The sequence below is a fragment of the Melospiza georgiana genome, chromosome 12 (genome assembly GCF_028018845.1).
Source record: "Melospiza georgiana isolate bMelGeo1 chromosome 12, bMelGeo1.pri, whole genome shotgun sequence".
In the NCBI taxonomy this organism is placed as follows: Eukaryota; Metazoa; Chordata; class Aves; order Passeriformes; family Passerellidae; genus Melospiza; species Melospiza georgiana.
Window position 1 is genome coordinate 15,087,924 of NC_080441.1, and position 20,456 is coordinate 15,108,379.

The 20,456-nt window shown below is 55.7% G+C and overlaps 1 protein-coding gene across 3 annotated transcripts; it reads left to right on the plus strand.

The window, feature by feature from the left end:
- Positions 1-1,571: 1,571 nt before the first annotated feature.
- On the plus strand, positions 1,572-19,841 carry GDPD2 (glycerophosphodiester phosphodiesterase domain containing 2). 3 transcript variants are annotated; one of them, XM_058032612.1, is made up of 16 exons: positions 8,544-8,695; positions 11,116-11,264; positions 12,316-12,419; positions 12,492-12,585; positions 13,056-13,115; positions 13,456-13,554; positions 13,923-14,016; positions 14,417-14,562; positions 15,044-15,126; positions 15,637-15,787; positions 16,305-16,520; positions 17,347-17,498; positions 17,800-17,947; positions 18,168-18,250; positions 18,673-18,701; positions 19,006-19,841. In XM_058032612.1, the coding sequence occupies exons 2-16, from the start codon at positions 11,151-11,153 to the stop codon at positions 19,056-19,058; spliced, it is 1,626 nt and encodes a 541-aa protein (XP_057888595.1). In that variant the 5' UTR covers positions 8,544-8,695; positions 11,116-11,150; the 3' UTR covers positions 19,059-19,841. The 3 variants fall into 3 exon arrangements, with proteins under 3 accessions (XP_057888594.1, XP_057888595.1, XP_057888593.1); XM_058032611.1 differs by lacking the exons at positions 8,544-8,695; positions 19,006-19,841 and adding an exon at positions 1,572-1,643 and having other exon boundaries at positions 18,673-18,997; XM_058032610.1 differs by lacking the exon at positions 19,006-19,841 and having other exon boundaries at positions 18,673-18,997.
- Positions 19,842-20,456: the final 615 nt, after the last annotated feature.

The window sequence follows — 20,456 nt, forward strand, 5'->3', positions numbered from 1 at the left end:
GAAGGGAGATCACCCTCTGCATCAGCTTCACCAATTCCAAACCCATCACACCTTTGCAAGGCACAGACCAGCCCAGTTCAGCTGAAAAGGAACAGAAATTCTGGGCACTCAAGCACCTTCTTCAGATAAGGTAAGCTCCAGAAACAGCCCTTAGATCTCTGTGTAAGTATCTATCCCAGAAAACACTACACAGAGATGCCTACAGGTGCTCAGAGAGTATTAATGCATGTGTGCTGCAACACAGGAGACAAGAACTACAAGTCTGGTTTTATTTCCCAATGCAAAATACATTCTGTTCTGGACACAGGATCAAAAATTTCCTTGGGTTTTGGAGCAAAACCCAAAAACAACTTGGAAAAAAAGTATAAAAGGGTATTTTGTCACAAGCTACATTGTGAGGGAAAGCAGTTGGCACATTTTTAAGTGCACAAGCTGTAACTGCATGAATTTGAATTATAATGAAGCTGGGGGGAAAAAAGGACTAAAGAGCCATGCTGTTTTAAGTACACTACCTCCAAAGTTACTATTTAACTGGTCTTAATAACATCTGAATAGGCAGATGTTTTTTTTTGACTGACTCAAAAGCAAAACTATCTGTAAGCATGATATTATTATTATACCATTATTTCAAATCATTAATTAAAACTTTATAGGAACAAGCTGGTGGGATTCTAGCAAACCAGCTACTAAAAAAAAAAAAAACAGCTTTCTTCTGTATTTTCTGGTGGTAACTCCTCATCAGAACAGCTCAGACACAATGCCAAGCCTCTCCATGCTGTCAACCTTTACACCTGAAAAAGCAGCAAGGATCTCTTGCAGTGCAGTTTTCAGAGTATACAAACCATAAAAGGTTAAACTCGAAAATTGCTATCCTCAAAACTGCACAAGCCCCTTCAGCAGACACCTTTGCCCCTCAAAATAAGTACTTTGACTATAAATACTCCATATTGGAAACCACAGGCAGCCAAAAGCTAAGCCCCAGAGATACTGATTACACAGTAACTCTGAGAAAATATAAAGAAAAATAATACAAATGCAGACCACTAGCTAGAAATCCCCCACATAAACCCTTTGGACTAGTTAAAGGGTCAGAAGAAAATTCACAGGGTAGTAACTAAAAGAGAGCAATTACAAAAACTCATAGTAGATATCTGTAACTGTTAAGTGGGAAGATGCATGCTAGACAGTACTAAAGCCTTTCTTCTTTAAGAACTGTAATATTTTACCAATATTAAACAAATCAGAAGAGCTTGTACCTAAAGGTACTTACAGCTAGAAACAGCCTTAAAGAGGTACAAGACAATAAATCATAAACAAAACCAGCAAGGAAATTATACTTAAAGTAGATAAATAACATTTAACTAAGTATTCTAGACCTCAAATATTAGCTTTATAAAGAAAAGCTACCTCTCTTTAAGCAACAGACACACATTAACATCACTATGACACAGCTACACCACCAGCCACCTAAGGACATACAAACCCCACAACTCCACCACATTGCTAGCCACTCCCTAGCCAGGGCCCTTATATAAACCCACCCTTAGCACACTTCTGGAGGCTGCTCCTATAAATTTGGCAATGGCAAACAGCTGCTGCTTCCATACTGCACAGAGTGTGAAACACGGAGTTGCTTCTGCCTGGTAAGTGGGACTGCTCTGGGCCTTTTCTTTTTCAGAGGGCTTATTTTTGTGCTTGTTTCTGGAGTTTTTTTTCAGTTTTAGTTGTTTTTGTAGTTACTATAAAGCACCGAAGGTAGCTACACGTGTGAGGAATTGGCTTTTATGGAAGCATCTAATATAATTAATTGTTTCTCTAAAGGCTGCAGGACAGGCTCTAATAGCTCTGCAAAGCTGTCTAATAGCAACAGCTTATGGGTATTAAGAGGAAAAGCACAGTAGCACTGCAAGTACAGTGGGAGTATTAATGACTGCAGCACATTGTGACTCACAGAACTGCTGCTCACCCTCAAATGAGCTTGCTGAGAACAAGCAATGGTAAAATAAGTGTGCAAGAGGGCTTTGTTCTCTCTGCCGGGATTTGCAGAGAGGATGGAGTCCCATGAGTGGCAAGGCTCACAGAGGATCTGAAGGGACACTCCTTGGGCAAGGACTGACCTCAGCCAGGGTCTGTGCAATACTTAAGTGCAAAGTAAATAACTAAGGTGTTCTGCAGCTTGGGCTGTATCCTGACACGTCCTCCTTATAGCTTGAGAGCTGAACTCTTTGTCGAGGATTTCAGCTCATTTTTGACATAAATGCTGCTGCAGGGTTTTATTCTGTCAGACAGCTGCTGGGACCCCTCGAATGCTGTAACAAAGTTTGTGGCTTCACAGTAACATCAGGGAGTGGTAATGACTTCATGGGAGGCTTCTGAAACCATAAGGAGAGAAAGGCAGCTCAAGCAACAAATCAATTTTGTGTTCCACAGCATGACCTAAGGCAGTGATCTTGCAGCTGCTTTTACATGCTGAAAGGGGGGAAAATGCTGTTCTACAGTAACTATAACTCTGAGCAGAAATTAGATGTGTGGCAGGAGCAAACACTCCACAGTAAAGGCTTATCCCGGAGCAAAAACAATGGTATGTCTTAAAAGTAAGTAAGCAAGCATTAAAAACCCTAACTAAAAATGTTTTTGTAGTAGAGCAATGGCATTAAGTGGCACATAAACGGTTTTATTGACAGAGTAAATATTATATTTTTTTCCTGGAAAAAAACCCACAAATATTGATCAGAAAATAACATAGACCACTAGTCAAGTGCTTTTCCATGTAGAGCAGGTGAAACCAGATCTACAGAATATCAGTGTTGCCACATTCAGTAATTTATGCCTACAATTTAACTTCCAGTAAAGTTAATTATCCATATAAAGGAAATGGACTTACTAGAAAAAACACTTGTGCTATAATTAAATTAGTTCACTTCCTTTGTATAGATTACACAAAACACAGTTATGCAGTTAAGATGCAAAATTGCATGTGAGTATAGGCTATGAGCATACCTTCTGCTGCATCCTAAATTTAATACTTAAGATTTGCCAAGTTTGTTATTCTGTGACTTCAGTTAAGTATGCAATAAGGCAATTAGGAAATGACAGTTGACAAACATCTTCAAATTCTAAACTAGTTTCAAGTTCCAAAAAAAAAAGAGCTGCATGTGAACCAAACTAAATATTTTGGTCCTTGAAATCATGAATGACACATGGCATGTGTTACAAGATCTAACTATCAGAATCTGATAACTGTTTTTTTTTCTTTTAATGAAAGCAGGAGTTACCTGTTTGAATTATTTTTTCTCTTTAGATGTGACGCGGCACTGCCTAAAAATTATTTCTGAACTATATTTTGTAGTATAAAATTTACTGAACGTTTTAACTGTTGCTTATCCTGACAAGAAGGACTGGGGGTTGAGAGGCTGGACAGGACCCAGCCATGTGCACTCTCAGCCCAGAAAGCCAAGAGTGTCCTGGGCTGCCCAAAAAGCAGCAGGACCAGCAGGTCAAGGGAGGGGATTCTGCCCCTCTGCTCCACTCTGGTCAGACCCCACCTGCAGTGCTGCCTCCAGCTCTGGGCTCCCCAGCACAGGAAGGACATGGAGCTGCTGGAGGAGGAGGCCACCAAGTTGATTAGAGGGATGGAACACCTCTCCTAGGAGGAGAGGCTGAGAGAACTGGGATTGTTCAGCCTAGAGAAAAGAAGCCATCTAGGTGACTTTATTGTGGCTTTCCAGTACCTGAAGGGAGCCCACAAGAAACATGGAGAGGGGCTTTTCACAAGATCCTGGAGTGCCTGGACCAGGGTGAATGGCTTCAGACTGAAGACAGCAGGTTTAGATTAGATGTCAGGAAGAATTTCTCCACTGTGAGGGCAGTGAGACACTGGCAGGTTGCCCAGAGAAGCTGTGGCTGCCCCATCCCTGGAAGAACTTGTCAGGTTAGGTAGGGCCCTGAGCAACCTGCTCTGGTGGAAGGTGTCCCTGCCCCTGGCAGGAGGGTTGGGACTGGATGGTCTTTAAGGTCACTTCCAACTCAGGCCATTCTATGATCTGCTGTGGTCTTGTGTTTACCTTACTAAATCTCCATAAACCCTCGAGAGGTGTTGGATTCCTACCAAAACAGTGGGGCTAAACACAGCACTGGTGCAGTGCCCAAGCTGAGATCTGCTGTCACCCTGTGGCTTGAACTCTTAACACTCCTTAGCATTTGATCCTCAGGGCTCCTATCGCTCATCTCAATTACAACAGTTAGTGATTAGCACTCCTGAAAATCTGCTCCATGCTGTTTTCAAGTACACAGGAAATTAAACCTTTAAGGACCACCCATGAAAAGTGTGGGTCAAGTGATCTGCCTTGTATCATGCAAACTCTGTGATAAGAGCTGAAATAAGTACAGTCATCCACAGAGGTTTTTTCCTCAAGATGAATAATACTCTCACAATCTGCATTCCTGAGCTCCTTAACTAAGCCCACTTCTGGAGGGAAAAAAATCTGATTCAAAGCTTGCTCACCACAGACTTTAATTCTTTGAAAGCTTCTGGCCTTTAGGAAAAAAATTGACACTACTGCCATGATCATACACCCTCCCCTTAAGCAGGCAGTTCATTGTGTGATTAGTTCTTTCAAACAACTTAATTTCTAAATGTGCCTATGCAGGACAGCTTTAATATGTAGCAAAATCTATATTACTGCAGATTGACTTTAGGTTAATGATGGAGATCATTGCTTTGGTCTATCAGTTTATGTAGGTCTGCTACTGGCTGAGGTGGAAGCACAGTCTGTGTCACTGGCTTTTTAAGCGTTAAAAGCAGAGAAATGGTGAAACTGAGGTTCTGTTGTCTCTTACAAGTACAAGGTGAAAGAGTGTGAAATAATGTTACACAAACCTGTATTGCCTTCTCCTTTTATTCCTGGTCCTGAGTCCTATAGGAGATTATGTGAAAGGAAAACATTCCCTAAAACAGTTCATCTTTAAAAGGAATATTTATTATAGACTGTGTGCAGTATAGCGAAAAACAGAAGTAACTGAAATAATCGCTTGCCTTTTTTTCCTGAAATAACTAGTTTGTGACCAGTTCAGTGGACAAACAGGAAGCTGTTAAGTCACTCACATGTGCTGAAAATACCTGTTCTACCCACCAAGTTTAGAGTCTAGGGAGATAACTTCATCTGCACTGTAGTACACCAACATAACTTTCTCTGCTTATTTAGACCATTCCTCTCTGTGCTTTTATCAGTTTGCTTTTATCAGTAATCTAAAAGAACACTCACAGATGAACTTTCTCAAATGAAGGCAGGACACAAACTCTATTTACATCAATGCAACACTTGATGTTGTACCTGAGCTCATCCAACTGTGTCGACAGGAACATAATTTTCTGTCTTTTTCCCAACTAATTCTGATGCCTCTGACTTTGTAGTGAGACAGGTAGAGCTAAACCAGCTTGATTATACACTCTGGTTGTTAGCTTTAACTGTTCATCTGTGACTTGGCTCCTGGAGATCAGTCTTAGCTGGCAGGGATGTTGATGATGCCTGTGTTTATGTCAGTCTGCTGGGTTTGGTGTCATGGCCCTGAGCTGAGCTCTGTCCTCTGAGTATCAAATCTGAGCTTGGCTCTGTGCTTTGGGTGGCATCCCTGGGCTCAGCCCTATCCTTTGCGTCACACCCATAAACTCAGTTCTGTCCATAGGATCACACCCCCAGTTCAGCCCTGTCCTTTGGGTGGCATCCTTGGGCTCAGCCTTGTCCTCTGGGTCACACCCATAAGCTTGGCCTTGTCCTTTGGGTCACACCCCTGGGCTCAGCCCTGTCCTTCGGGTGGTATCCCCAGGCTCAGCCTGTCCTTTGGGTCACAGCCCTGTCCTTTGGGTCACACCTGTGGGCTCAGCCCTGTCCTTTGGATCACACACCGGGCTCTGCCCTTTGGGTCACAGCCCTGTCCTTTGGGTCACACCCTCAGGCTCAGCCTGTCCTTTGGGTCACACCTGTGGGCTCAGCCCTGTCCTTTGGGTCACACCCATAGACTCAGTTCTATCCATAGGATCACACCCCCAGTTCAGCCCTGTCCTTCGGGTGGTATCCCTGGGCACAGCCCTGTCCTTTGGGTCACAGTCGTGGGTACAGCCCTGTCCTTTGGATCACACACCGGGCTCTGCCCTTTGGGTCACAGCCCTGTCCTTTGGGACACACCTGGCTCAGCCCTGTCCTTTGGGTCACACCCATAAACTCAGTTCTATCCATAGGATCGCAGCCCTGGTTCAGCCCTGTCCTTTGCATGGTATCCCTGGGATCAGCCTGGTCCTTGGGGTCGCAGCCCTGTCCTTTGGGTCACACCCCCAGGCGGCTCAGCCCTGTCCTTTGGGACACACCTCTGGGCTCAGCCCTGTCCTTTGGGTCACAGCCCTGGGCACAGCACTGCCCTTTGTGTCACGGCACCGGGCCAAGCCCTGTCCTTTGGGTCACAGCCCTGGGCACAGCACTGCCCTTTGTGTCACGGCACCGGGCTCAGCCCTGTCCTTTGGGTCACAGCCCTGGGCACAGCACTGCCCTTTGTGTCACGGCACCGGGCCAAGCCCTGTCCTTTGGGTCACAGCCCTGGGCACAGCACTGCCCTTTGTGTCACGGCACCGGGCTCAGCCCTGTCCTTTGGGTCACAGCCCTGGGCACAGCACTGCCCTTTGTGTCACGGCACCGGGCCAAGCCCTGTCCTTTGGGTCACAGCCCCGGCTCGGCTCTGCCCTTTTGCACAGGCCGATCCTCAGGCACTCCCGCAGCAGCAGCGCGGGCCGAGGTCGCCGTCTGGCGGCCAGGCAGCGGCAGTGCCCGCGCGGCTGTGTCAGCAGCCAGCATGGCTCCTGCCCTTACAGGCAGCGCTGCGAGGCGGCTGCCCGGGCCCAGCAGGGCTGCGTCCCGTGGGGGATCAGGACACGGTTCCGCTCGGCCCCGGCGCCTCTCCCGTCCCCTCAGCCCCGTGCCGGGCGGGAGGGGCCGCGCTGCCGCCCTCGTGTGGGCAAAGGTGGCGCTGCAGGCGCACCCGGCGGTGCCCGGGGCCGGGGCTCCCTCGGCAGCATCGGGTGGGAGCGGCTCGGCTCCCCCGAGAAACGCGCTCCAGCCTGGCACGGTCAGACGGACGCCCCCGCCTGTCCCGCTGTTCTGTCTGCCCGTGGTGCCTCTTCCATAAACTTTGCCTCACTCCACTAAGATCCACAACTTTTTGATCTCCTGGAGCTCTGCATCAACCTCCCCTCCTCCAGTACTTCCTTGGTCTCTTTATTTACTCTCGGTTTTCCCCTACATGCTGCCTAAGGTGTTTCTTGGCTTGAGTGATCCTTGACCTCACTTCATTGCTCACTAATTCCTGTCCTCAAAACCTGCAATCCAATCCCTGACAGCCAACCTTCTCCCCCATAAAATGGGCTGTCTGCATCCCAGGGACTTTCCTGGGGCGCAGGTCTGCTGGGACAGCTCGTGCCCACAGCTTTGCTCTTCGTGTAGCCATGCGGCTGATCTGTGTCAGAGTCAGCAGAACACATGGATGCAAGAGGTGAACCTCACTGCCAAGCTGCTAACTGACAAAATCTGTGTGTGCAGGGCTGCTGGCTTGTCTGGGGGATATTTCTGGCCACTGCAATGCTTTCAGCTTACTCCTTTGGGTGCCGAGCAATGGGTGTTCCTGTGCAAGCCCTCCTGCGGTGCCCCAGACCCTCCACTGATAAGGCCTTAATCAGCACATTCCATGGAGCTGCCCAAGGAGTTGTGCCGGAGCTGTTAACAGTAGTGTGGAACAGGATCAGCTGAGGGCTGAGCACTGAGGCTTCTGCCTAAATTGGCTGTTGCTATGTCACTGCTGAATGCCATCACCTCCCTGTAAATCAGCTTTCTCAGGTCCTCTGCAAGTGGCAGAAGATCAGAGGGGTCCCCTGAGATCACAGGCAATGACGGATCAATTCAGTGACGCAGAAAAGTCTGAGTGCCCATCGTGCATCCTGGTTCACTTGGAGCAGAGACCTGGAGCAGAGGATGGGGGACACAGCTATGCTGTGCCACAGGGAGGGAGGGGGAAGATGGAAGGCATCAGCCCATCCATCTTCAGCTGGCATCAGGCCTGTCTGGAGCCTCTTTTCATCTGCTGCTTTAGCAAAGTTCAGATGCAGTCATTCGGAAGCATTTCTCTCGGCTCAAGGCAAGAAAAGCACTTTTACTTCTGTGCTTCTGCCTTCAAAGCATGCCCCGGTGTGTCCGGCGGGCCAGCCGCGGTGACCTGGGCTGTGTCCGTTCAGGCTTCCTCTGCCGGGAAGAGAAAAGTCCCCTTTTGTCCGAGGGGCTCCCGCAGCCCCCGTCTCAAAGGCGCGGCGATGCACGAAGCTCTGCCTCCATCTCCCGGGAGCTCTCCCCGGAGCCCGGCTCTGCCTGGACGTGGCCTGCCTGCAAACTCCTCCGCGCCGCGACGCGTGACGGCCCCGGGGCCTCTTCCCCCTCTGCTCGGGGCCCGCCCTGACCCCAGCCCGGCCCCCCGGTCCTCACGGCTCCGCTCGCAGTCTGCCCGCCTCTGCCGGCCTGTGCGGACCTGCCGGGCCGGGCACACCCTGCAGGGTGTGAGCGCAGCAGCGGAGCCGAGTGCTGGCACGCATGGGCCCGGCAGAGCCCAGCCCCGCGCTCACCTGGCCCGGCTGCGGCAGCGCGACATCCGCGGGGAGCAGGTACTTGGGGCTGCCCCGGCCCTGGGCATGCTGCCCTGGGCTGGCAGGCGGCACGGGGAGGGGGTGATGGTCCTGGGAAGGTGAGGGGGAAGGAAGAGGGATGCCCGTGTTGTTCCCACGCTCTGGAGAGCAGGAATGGGGAGCGCACTGGAATGGCTGCCCGGGTATGAGACTGAGAGTGGGGGATCTGGGCCAGGCTGTGCTGCTATTGCTGTTTTGGGGTCACCCTGTGCCCTATGCTGAGCCCGTGTTCTGTCCTCCGTCCTACCAGGAAAAGGAGCCCAGGGTTGGGCACCAGCTCCTGCTGCCCTGCCCGATGGCACACAGCCTGGGCTGGCTCAGCTCGCTCCTCCAGGACAAGGGGATATTGATCTGCGTATCGCCACCAGGTTGTCCTGTGCCAGCACGGAGGTGCTTGTGAGGCTACCAGCACACGGTGCCGTGTCGGTGGCTGTGGCAATGGGTTTGTCAGCCCTTCAGATTCCCTGTGCCTCGCACACAAGGGCTGAGTGTGCAGTGGGGGTTGTTTGGTGCGAGCTGAAGGAGGGTGCTTCCAGCCATGATGGAGCCCCAGCTCCCACTCCTGCTCTCCCACTGGAGCCAGAGCAGAAGCTGAGCAGGGTCTGTTGTGTGCCTATCCCTGCTCTGTCTGGGATGTGTGCCCTGCCACAACCACTGATGCTGCTGCTGCTGCAGTTGCACTCTGAGCTGGAGAACAGGGTGGCATTTCCCCTCCAAACCCTCCCAACATCACCACTGGGGCAGATTTGTGACCAGTCCTGTGCCACTCTCTGCCAAGCTCCAATCTTGGCAGCAGCAGTCCCTTGGAGCAGCTGAGCTGCAGCTGGTACCCACAGCCACTCCTCCTGTACTATGTACCCTGCGTGGGAGCCTGCCAGCAGCTGCTGACACCAGTGCCCTGCCCATGTGAGCAGTGACAGGGGACAGGGTGACTCCAAGGGAAGGCTGGCTGAGCCCACTGGTGGAAGTGGTGACTCTGCTTCTGGTGACAGCAGAGGTATGGCCCATGGCATCCCTTGTGTTAAGGCTGACTCCCTCAGTGCCATCACTGAGCAGGTCACAGCTGCTGGTCTGGTGCCTGGAAGTTGGAGGAGGCAGCAGATGTGGGGCTCGGTTTTGCTGCTTATCTCTGTGCCTTGGCTGGCTGGACCTGCTGATGGCAGCCCCCAGACATGCCCCAGCCTGCAGAAGCTGCCTGGCCAGGGATGGAGTCCTGCTCTCGGGATGCTGCCTGCCTGTGTGTGACCCTGTGCTCTGTGTGGGTGCTGGGGCAGGCTCTGCGCCCTGGAGCCCCCCATGGGGGGGTATTTAGGAGCAAGGTGATGCCCTGGGGTGCTGCCCTGTTCCAGGGGCAGACCAGGCTGGGCACGGCAGAGCTCTGGTCTGGCTGGCTGGCCCAGGGGGGAGCTGGGCTAGCTCTGCTCCCTCTCTCCACAGCCCAGCCTGGAATGGGACACAGCTCTGAGAGGCACTCCAGCACTGGAGAGGATGTGGCTGGGAGGATGTGGTCAGCTGGCTCTCATGCCTGGCTCAGTGGTCACAGTGAAATGAGAGCCGGGCTTAATCTGCAGGGTGATAGTGTTGCACAGTGAGCCTGGCCTGTTGGGGAGGTTGGGGTGAGGAGGAGCAGCTCCACAGCAGCACAAGCAATAGTAAAGATGGGATTTCTCTGGATGGATTGAGGAAGATCTTGTTTTGGGCTCCCTGCTTCCTCTAGCCAAGCACCAGAAATCTGGGGATCACAGCAAAGCATCCTGGCTCTGTTCCCTTGCCAGCCTTGGGAACTCAGTGGTGGCCCTGCCCTCAGCCTGGATCTCTGTGACTGTAGAAATGGGTTCCCCACAAGCACTTGGACCAAGGCCATCCAGTGCCTGCTTAGCTGAGCTCCTCCAGCCACACTGGGCATTCCTTGGTATGCGGGTTGAGCTCAGGGGCTGCCAGGATGGTGCTGCAGCAGCAAGGACCTGCACTTAGGGATCAGAACAGGAACTTCCCAGGCCATGGCATGGCACTGGACAGTCCTTGCAGGTGGGGAAGCCTGGGTGCAGTGGTGCTGTCACGCTGGCTGGCTAGGCTGCTTGCCCCTGGAGCCTGCACAGTGGTCCTGGCTCCCAGGCAGTGCTGAGCCCAGGCCCTGCTCCCTGCCAGCTCCAGGCTTGTTCCAGCTTGTTGAGTGAAGGGTCCTAGCACAGCCTGCTGAACAGGTTGGGCTGCACCCTGAGCTGCTGCTTCCCCTGGCACCATGCCTTGTCTGGGGACACAACCAGCGGCCCCACTGTGTCCCAGCACTCTGGGCCACCTGCCAGGGTACCTGGACACAAAATGCCTCAGTGCTGCATCCCCACGGGATGGGGGCAGTGTGCTGGGAGCTCTGTGCCAACACGCTGTATCCCCCACAGGACACCTGACCTTGGCTCTGGCACAGTCTGCTGCTATGGCAGACCCCCCTGGCTGCTGCTCCACCTGTGCCACCTGCCTGCTCTGCCCCTACAGCTGCCAGTGGATCACTGCCAAGAAGGAGAAGAGGAAGGGCCTGAGAACCACCAAGGTGATACCTGAGTGATGCTGAGCTGGGGCTTGCCGGCCCCTTTGTGGGAGTCTCAGAGTGCTGGCAGGGGCGGGGAAGGGCTCTGGCTGGGATGCTCAGCCCCAAACACTGAGCTGCTGACCTCTTGCTGCTGCTCCTACTTCCCAGGGCGCAGCCCCAGGAAAGTTAGGGTGCTAGCTGGCACCCTCACTGTCCAGGAACTGCCCTGGCCTGGAGCAGGGAGGGTGGGCTGTGCTCCTGCTGGGTGACAGGAGGGGTAGAGCAGCATTGGCAGTGGGGCTTGCACGTGCCTGGGGCAGAGCAGAGCCCCGGGGCTGGGCTGGCAGGCCGGTCCCGGGCACCTGGCCAGGCACGTGGGAGACACAGTTCCTGGGCTGGGTGTGGCCCCACCGGGAGGGTGTCCCCAGCAATTTGTAACCTGGGAGTGGCCGGGCCCTGGGATCCTCTGAGGTCTCCGACTCCCATGGGTGTGGCTCTGCTGCGGCTTGTCCTGTCTTGCCTGCAATGTACAAATAAGTCCGGGTTGCTGGGTGTCCCTCTGGCACCTGTGGCACCCCTCACCTCCCGCACACACGTGGCACCCGTGGCTGTGGGCAGTGCAGCTGGACCCAGCCTGCAGACTCGCCACTGCAAGGGCGGTTCTGAGGCCCTGCCCTGCTCTCTGCCCTGCTCACAGGTCGTGCAGCTAGAAGGGAATGGGACCTGGCTCCCCTCCCCTTCTTGTGTCCAAAGTCCCAGCCTGTTCCCATGGAGTGCTGCATGGGAAAGGAGGCAGTCTTGTCACAGGGGCCATCGTCCCCACCCTGGCCAAGGCAGATTTTGTTTGTTGTAGGACATGCTGATCCATCTTTCTGTAGTGTGGGTCCAGCCAAAAGAGGCAGCCAGGGTAGCTCTGGTCTCTCTCCATGGCAGCTCAGTGCCTGAGCCCTGGCCATTCCTGCTGGGACCCCCTGTGCTCCCTGCTGCTGGCTGGGTGATACCAGGGGTCTCAGCACTGCCTGGGGGCTAGGAGCCCTGAGGGTACGTGTATAACTCTCATCTCTACTTTCAGTATGACTGCAGCTGGTTCCTTTTCCTCTTCTGCGTCTTCCTCTTCACCCTGGTGTGGCTCTACTTCTCTATCATCATCCTCAATGATTTCCACAACTTCAACGAGTGAGTAGGATCCACACAGAGCCTTGTTCCCCACGTCACCCCTGCCCCTCTGACCTTCCCCTTTGCTGGCAGATTCATCTTCAGGCAGAAGAAGCTGTGGCTAGACTGGTCCCTGGTGCTGCTCATAGCTACAGCTGTGCTGATCAGCTACTCATCTGCGCTGCTGGTGAGCCCTCCTGACCCTGCTGGGCTGGGGGAATGGGGCTGTGCTGGGCACAGGCTGCCCTGAGCTGGGGGAATGGGACTGTGCTGAGCACAACCCTGAGCTGTGGGAATGGGGCTGTGCTGAGCACAACCCTTAGCTGTGGGAATGGGGCTGTGCTGAGCACAGGCTGCCCTGAGCTGGGGGAATGGGGCTGTGCTGGGCACAGGCTGCCCTGAGCTGGGGGAATGGGGCTGCCCTGAGCTGTGGGAATGGGGCTGTGCTGGGCACAGGCTGCCCTGAGCTGTGGGAATGGGGCTGTGCTGAGCACAGCCCTGAGCTGGGAGGAGCTGCGGCATCTGGGGCGGCTCAGCCTGAGCACGGGCAGAGCCCCTGCTTGTGCAGGGTGCCCGAGCTCTTGTGGCTGAGTCCAGTGCCCTGTGAGGGCTGAGGTGTGGGGCACAGCCCAGTCTGACAGCTCCTTGCCCTTGCAGGTCCTCGCTCTGTGCTTGCAGCTCTGTGGCCAGCCCTTGAAGCTACACTGGGTGCACAAGGTGAGACACTGGAGGTGCAGGGAGATGGTGCCTGCCCTGGCTGCCCTTGCACCTTCAGAAGCTGGACCAGCCTGCTGGGGCTGTGCATGGCTGCTGTGACCCCATGCATTGGCTGTGTGTCCCTGCTGACAGGGCTGCAGCTGCCAGTTCCTCAGCCACATGTCTCTGGGATGGGAATATTCCCAGTGCTCAGAGCATGGAGCACAGAGCTCAGCTGCAAACCCAGATGGGGAAATGGGTATCAGGGCTGGGAGGGGTTCATAAGGAAGGGATGAGGAGGATTCTACCTGGCCTGCAAGATGCTGTGTGCTCCCCTAACTGCCCTGTGTGTGCCCCACAGGTACTGCTGATCCTGACTGCCCTGGTGGTGGCTGCAGCCTTCACAGGGCTGGGAATAAAGTGGGCAGAGGAGTGGAAAAGTGCATGGATCTCCCTGCAGGTGAGTCACCTCCATAGCAGGGACTCCCCTGCTGTACCCAGAGCCTGACCTGTGGCCTTGAGCTCAAAGGTGCTGACTGAACTCCCCAGCATGGCTGGGTGCACTGGGGGTGAATTCCTTGCCCTTGACTTCTGCTGCCTGGCCAGGCAAGGTGCTCTTTCTGCCCCTGCAGTCCTGCCTGGAGCAGCTGCCACCAGACTGATGAATGGTGGCTAGACCAGAGCAGGAAGTGTGTTCTGTCCTCCCTCCCAGCACTGTGGGTCTTCCACCAGTACTGGGTGCAGGGGCAGACCCCTGGCATTGGGACGTGTGTATTTTGGGGACAGGCACTGGTGCTGGCTGACACCCTGTGTTTTTTGCCTCTCCAGGCCACCGGTCCCTTCCTGCACATCGGAGCTGTGGGGGGAATGACGCTCCTTGCCTGGCCCCTGGCCAGCTTCATCTACCGCACCCGCAGCACAGGTAACCCCTCTGAGCTCTCAATTGTCCCCTTGGCTGTGCCCTGGGTCCTGCCACCCAGCTGGGCAGCACTGGTGGCAGAGTGGTGCTCAGGGAGCAGTGCAGTAGTGGGAACAGGTCTCCAGTGTGGCAGTAATGCCTGCTCTTGGTGGTTTCTCAAGAGCAGCCCTTGTTGCAACTTCAGCCCTCCCTGCTTTGCAGCTGAAGGAGGGCTGCAAGTGGCAGAGTGCTGCAGAAGTGCTGAGTTGGGCCAGGGATAAATCCACAGTGTTCCTGAGGATGAGGGTGCAGTGTTTGACCTAAGGCAATGACAGGTTAATGCCAGGTGAAGCAGCCTTGGCTTATTCCTAGTGACCTGCAAAATACTTCCTCTGTACCTCAAAACTTCTGTCTGTGCCTGCAGGTCTCAGGGTGTTTGTGCTGCTTGTGTACTGTGCAGCAATGATTGCACTCTACCTGGCTCCCCTGGGAATCACCTCCCCTTGCATCATGGAGGAGAACCAGCTGCCCCCCAAGCCAGCCCTAGTTGGCCATCGAGGAGCACCCATGGTGAGTGACCAGCACCCTGGCAGTGCTCAGGGTGGAGGGGCAGGCTGCTCCCCTAGGAAAAGCCAGGCTGTGCCTGGCTGTGAGGCACAGATCCCGGTGGCCACAGCCTGGACAAGCTCTGGCCAGCCTAGAACAGTGGTATCCCCCCAGCAGCCAGACTTGGAGTTTGAATGAACACAGGGTGAGGAGGGGGTGCAGCAGCTGCAGGACAGAGCTGCTCCCTGAGCACTGCTGGACCAGGAGCGTGCAAGTCCCAGCAGAAAGCCTGGCTGTGTAGTGTGGGCTGGGGAGCAGGGATGAGGCAGGCTCTGCCTGTCTACCCCCAGTCCTTTTCCACCCCCCATCACACCCAGGTCACCCCAGGCTCATTGTGGCTGCCCTAGAGCCCAGCCAAGCTGCTGGGTGCATCCAGGCAGGATGAGTGCCTGTCCCTGCCCCATCCTGCCCATGCTCCCTGCACTAACACCGTTCCCTTTTCCAGCTGGCCCCTGAGAACACCCTCATGTCACTGCGCAAGGCAGTGGACTGTGATGTGCAAGTCTTTGAGACAGACGTCATGGTGAGGTAAAGGGGCTCAGGGGGAGGAAGGGGCTGTGTATCCTGGGATGTCACCTCCCACAGGGGGCATTCTGGAAGACACCTGGAGGACTGCTACAGCCTGCATTTGCAGGCAGCCCTGTTCAAAGGGCTCTGACACTCCCACCTTCCCAGTATGGGACAGGCTCCAGCTTGGTGTCCCAATGATCTGGGAGAGGTACTGGGTTTCTGTCTTCCCCATGCAGATTGCCTTCTGGGGAGGGAGGCTCCATCAGGGGAGGGGTACTGCTTGGAAAACAGACCCTGGCTCCAGTTCATCTCATGCAATCCTGTAATTGGGACAGCTGTTTCAAAGAGCAAGGAACTACTGGGTTGGTGGCTTGGTCTCTAGGTGCACATTTTTGTGTAAAGGGCCACAAGTAGAATAAGGGTGGGGGGGTTACTCTGGCAGGTGGCTGGGAGGGGGTAGAAATGCCAGGGCAGGGATAGGAGACAAACAGCTTACAACACATGGCTTTCCTCTGTGCTCTTTGCCAGTGCTGACGGGGTCCCATTCCTCATGCATGATGAGGAGCTCACCAGGACCACCAACGTGCAGGCTGTGTTCCCTGAGAGGGCTGCCCTGAACAGCACTGCCTTCAACTGGACAGACCTGCAGCAGCTGGATGCTGGCAGCTGGTTTCTGGAGGTCAGGAATGTCCTTGGGGTGGCTGGTGAGGAATGGGTGCATTCTTGGGTGAAGCATTAGCCCTGCCCTGGGGCTCCAGAACCTTTCCTGGTCCTAGCAGACACCTGGACAGGGTGCAGAAGCATGCACAAATCCCTTGGGTGCAGTTATGCCCCAAGCTGAGGTTTGTTCTGACTCCTCAGCTGAGTCATGGAGGAGGCTGCTTTCAGAGGGGATGTCTCATATTTGCTCTGAGCTGCACAGCCTGCCTGGGCTTGAAGGCAGCTGTGGCCAGGCTCTTCCCAAAAGGTGACTAACTACTGCTGAGCAGCTTTGAATGCCTACAGGTCCTGGGGCTGCTTGAATTCTGTTGTTAGTGGGGAGAAGGGTACAGGTGCCCATGGATAGGGAGGTTCCCTGTGCCTGTCTGCACTGGAAAGCACATGGAGAGGCCAGTGTAGGAAACAGAGTCCCCCAGGCACCAGTTTGGGATGTGGAAGCTGGCAGGTGGTGTGACTGCCCTCTCTCACCCTTGCAGCGGAGGCCATTCCCCACTGTGCAGAATCTTTCTCCTGGTGATCGCCAGGAGGCAGCTGAACAGAGGATCCCGTCCCTGGAACAGGCTCTAGAGGCAGCCAAGCACAGCAACCTCTCCATCATGTTTGACCTTCGGCCTGAGAACCACAGTGACTACCAGAACTTTGTCAATGTCACCCTGGGAGTGATTTTACAGTCAGGCATCCCTCTGCAGCAGGTGAGCTGGTCACCACCCGCCCCTGCCAGGCCCTGCTGTCACACCCCTGCCGTGGTGGGAGGTGCCCTGCCAGCCACACTGACCCTCCCTGACACCCCATACACCCCATATGTGATCCCTGCTGGGCAGCCCTGCCCACGTGTGGGAGAAGTTACCAATAATTAGAGTTTAATGCCTACAGCTTCAGACCCCTCCAAGTACTTTGGTTTCCCAGCACTGGCCACCCTGGTGTGTAAACAATGACTCAGGCCAGGGAGGAGACCAACACTGCCAGCACGAACAGGAGTACAATGCTAGGCTTTCGCCTCCCCACACTCCACCTCACCTCTCCCTGCAGCTCTGGGACTCCTGCTGCACCCTCCTGTGCTTCCTCCAACCCTTGCAGCACAGGATATGTGCTGCCCTCTGGGGACAAATCAGCACTCAAATCACGTTGCTTGGCCTTTTGGGAATGCAGATCAGGAGGGGACAGAGAAAAGACTTGTACTATAGTGGTGATCCGAGGTGCATTCTTGCTGCCGAGCTGGGGATAAATGGATTCACTTCTTGAGCCATTCAAAGACCCAGAAAGGACTTAACTGTTGCAGGTTTCCTTGGCTGGAACTGCTTTCTCCCTTCAGTGGGACCTGTGCTTGTTTCTTGGCTGGGGCAAGCTCTTAGGAGACTGTCCTGGCTGAGATCCTTATGGCAGGGCTGAGTGTGGAGATGGGGCAGGAAGCAGCTGTCTAAGCAGGCCATGTGAGCCTGGACCTGTGAGGGAATATTGGAAGAGAACAAACTCTCTGGAGCACCTCTCCTCTGCACGTGCTCTCTGGCTGTTTCCTAGGTCCTCTGGCTTCCAGATGGCTTCAGGGAAGATGTCAAACAGCAGGCCCCAGGTGTCCAGCACGTCTATGGCCGGAAGAGAGTCGAGAATGAGAAGGAGCCAGTGCTGCACGTCAATCTGCCCTACCAGGACATGAGCTCTGAGGAGATCAGGTGAGAGCGCTTTGTCCAAGTACCTGGGAGCTGTGGGGGTCTGGGGACTGTCCCAGGGGCCAGCAGAGGTGAGGGTGCTGAGTACTGGTGTGCTTCTGGGAAGAGCAGGGAGTGTGCCTTGTGAACAAGTGTCCCTCTCAGGCAGGGCTGGTGCAGAGGATGGAGCTGGCTGCAGTGCTCTGCCCTGCCAGCAAATCTGGATCTCCACACAGTTGCTCCATGTGGCTGCAAATGCTGGATCATTTCCCAGTGTGGTGGCACCCTGCTGCCTGCTGCTCTGACCACGGCTGTCCCCACACAGGCAGTACCGCCAGGACAACATCTCTGTCAACCTGTACGTGGTGAACCAGCCCTGGCTCTTCTCCGTGCTGTGGTGCTCAGGGGTGAGCTCTGTCACCACCAACGCCTGCCAGGTGCTGAAGGAGATGGAACACCCGATCTGGCTGCTGGTAAGGGACCCCTGAATCCTTCACCCTGCCCCACAGCCCTGTGTCCCAGGCACTTGTGGGTCCTGTGCAGTTGCCTGGAGGGTGGCTTTTGCTCACTGCTGTACTGGCATGGGAGCATGCCACCCTGTAGAATGGACTGGTAGCACAGCAGGCACACAGGGCTGTGCCATGGCACACCACCCCTAGATGGTGTTCAATGGCTTGTCTCGTTGCCTTGCAGCCCAGCAGCACATACTTCATGATCTGGATCGTTGTGGACTGTGTTTCCTTACTGATCATCATCTGGGCCTTCGTCCTGATGAAGTAGGTTTGATCCCTTTCCCTCTCCCGAGGCTGCTCTGTTGGGGGAGGCTGTAGTGTGCCCTGGGTGGCTGGTGCTGACCCAAACCTGCTGCCGCTCCTCTATGGGCTCAGATCCTGGCGGGTGCTCTTCTGTCTGGCTAAGTAAGACACAAGTGTGTAGGGGCAACTTTCACCTCCAAGCTGCAGCTAGAAGTCTGCTCTGGCCCTGCCTCAAGCTGCTGGATGCTTTAGTTCACACTTGTTAACCCACTGTGCACCCCAGGGCTCGGTGGGCTGAGGCTGGGGCTCCTGTCCTTTTCCCCAGTGCTGCAGGCACTGAGAGCAGCTCCCTCGGGGACTGCGGGGCCTCCAGCTGGCAGCTCAGGGGAGGGCACGGTGGGACCAGACTTGCATGCTAACATGGATCCTGTTCCATCTCCTAGGAAATGTTCCCGCAGGAGACGGCCAGCGGGTGAGTGCGCACGGAACGGGAGCTTCCCTCCCCTGGAGCCGGGCTCTGCCTCTGGGACTCTCCCTGACAGGCAGGCAGCTTTCCCCAGCCAAACGTGACGGAGTGGTTTGGGAAGGCTGGGGGAGGGAAGGGAATCCCGGCCCAGGGAGTTCCTCCTGTCCTGCCCCTAACAAGCAGCCCTGTGGGACAGCACTAGGGAATCCCACATTTCCAGAATATCCTCAAACCTGCTTTTCAGGCTGCTCCGCCTGTCGCTGCGGGATGGTGGCTGCCCACAATAAATGCTATTTCTCTGTTTCCTCAGCGTCTGAGACGGATGTGCTGCTCACAAAGATCAACAGCCTGATGCAAGAGTGACGCCTGTGTCAGCTGTGGGGAAGGGCAGCCAGAGCCCTGCACGGCTCAGGCGGGGAGCGCTCCGCAGGCCAGCTTCGAGGCTCCTTTCCTCCGAGCCTCCCTTCCACCGTGGCCTTCCTGGCTCCTTTCATGGTGCACAGCTGCCCTCAGCTGAAAAGACTTGAAACTGAGTTCTCATTGCCCACTGGCAGCGAGGAACTAAAGCTTTGCAGGGGTGGCCTAAGGGCAGAATATTTATCCAGCAGTGCTGGAGCTGAGACCTCTCCCTTGGGGTTTGGACAGGAGCGGGGATTTGGGTGGCTGTTTGGTGCAGGGGAAGGGCTGTCTCTCCTGTTGTCAGCACCTCTGCAGCCAGGGATGGGACACCTGGTTTAAGGGCTGTTCCCCTGGGGGCTGCCCTGTCCCATGGCTTGAGGAATTTCAGGAAGGAGAATGTGGAGTGGCTTTTCAAAAGACAAAGGGAAAGCCAAGCTCTTCACCCTCCCTTCCTGGACACAAATCCCGTCCCTACTGCTGCTGGCTTCATCTTCACGGGACAGGGTTCTGGCACTCCGTGCAGCAGTTCGTGCCTGTTGCTCGGGGAAGAGAAGGAGCAGGGCTGGGGGTGCTGGGTGTCAGGGGCTGGCAGGACCGCGCTCGCTCTCCTGCTGCTGCTCCAGGGCAGCAGAGGGAGCGCTGGGACTCGGCATCGGTCCCGTTGCAGCAGGGCCTCGAACAGGGAGAGGGTACCGTGTCAGTTTGACTTGTTGCTGTCTATTTATGTCAATAAAGCAGAGGAGCGGCAGACAGAGCCCGAAGGGGTGCGGCGGGCACGCCTGCGTCCTCCCTTCCGCGCCTTCCCCTGCCGGCGGCGCTGCCGGCCCGGAGAAGGAGCCGGCGCAGCCCGGACGGTACCGGCCCGGGGCGGGCTCGCTCCGCGGCGCTCCGTGCCACGCACCGCCGGCGCGGGGAACCGGCCGGGCCCTCGGCAGCGGGCAGCGAGGGGAGGCCGGGCGGGGCGCGGCTCCCGGGGCGCAGGCCGAGCCTGGCCCGGCTGGCTCGGAGCGGCGGTGGCGGTTGCGGGGCGCTCCCGGAGGCGGTGCCCGGGGCTCGGAGCGCCGGTGGCGGGGCGCTCCCGGAGGCGGTGCCCGGGGCTCGGAGCGCCGGTAGCGGGGCGCTCCCGGAGGCGGTGCCCGGGGCTCGGAGCGCCGGTAGCGGGGCGCTCCCGGAGGCGGTGCCCGGGGCTCGGAGCGCCGGTGGCGGGGCGCTCCCGGAGGCGGTGCCCGGGGCTCGGAGCGCCGGTGGCGGGGCGCTCCCGGAGGCGGTGCCCGGGGCTCGGAGCGGCGGTAGCGGTGGCGGGGCGCTCCCGGAGGCGGTGCCCGGGGCTCGGAGCGCCGGTAGCGGTGGCGGGGCGCTCCC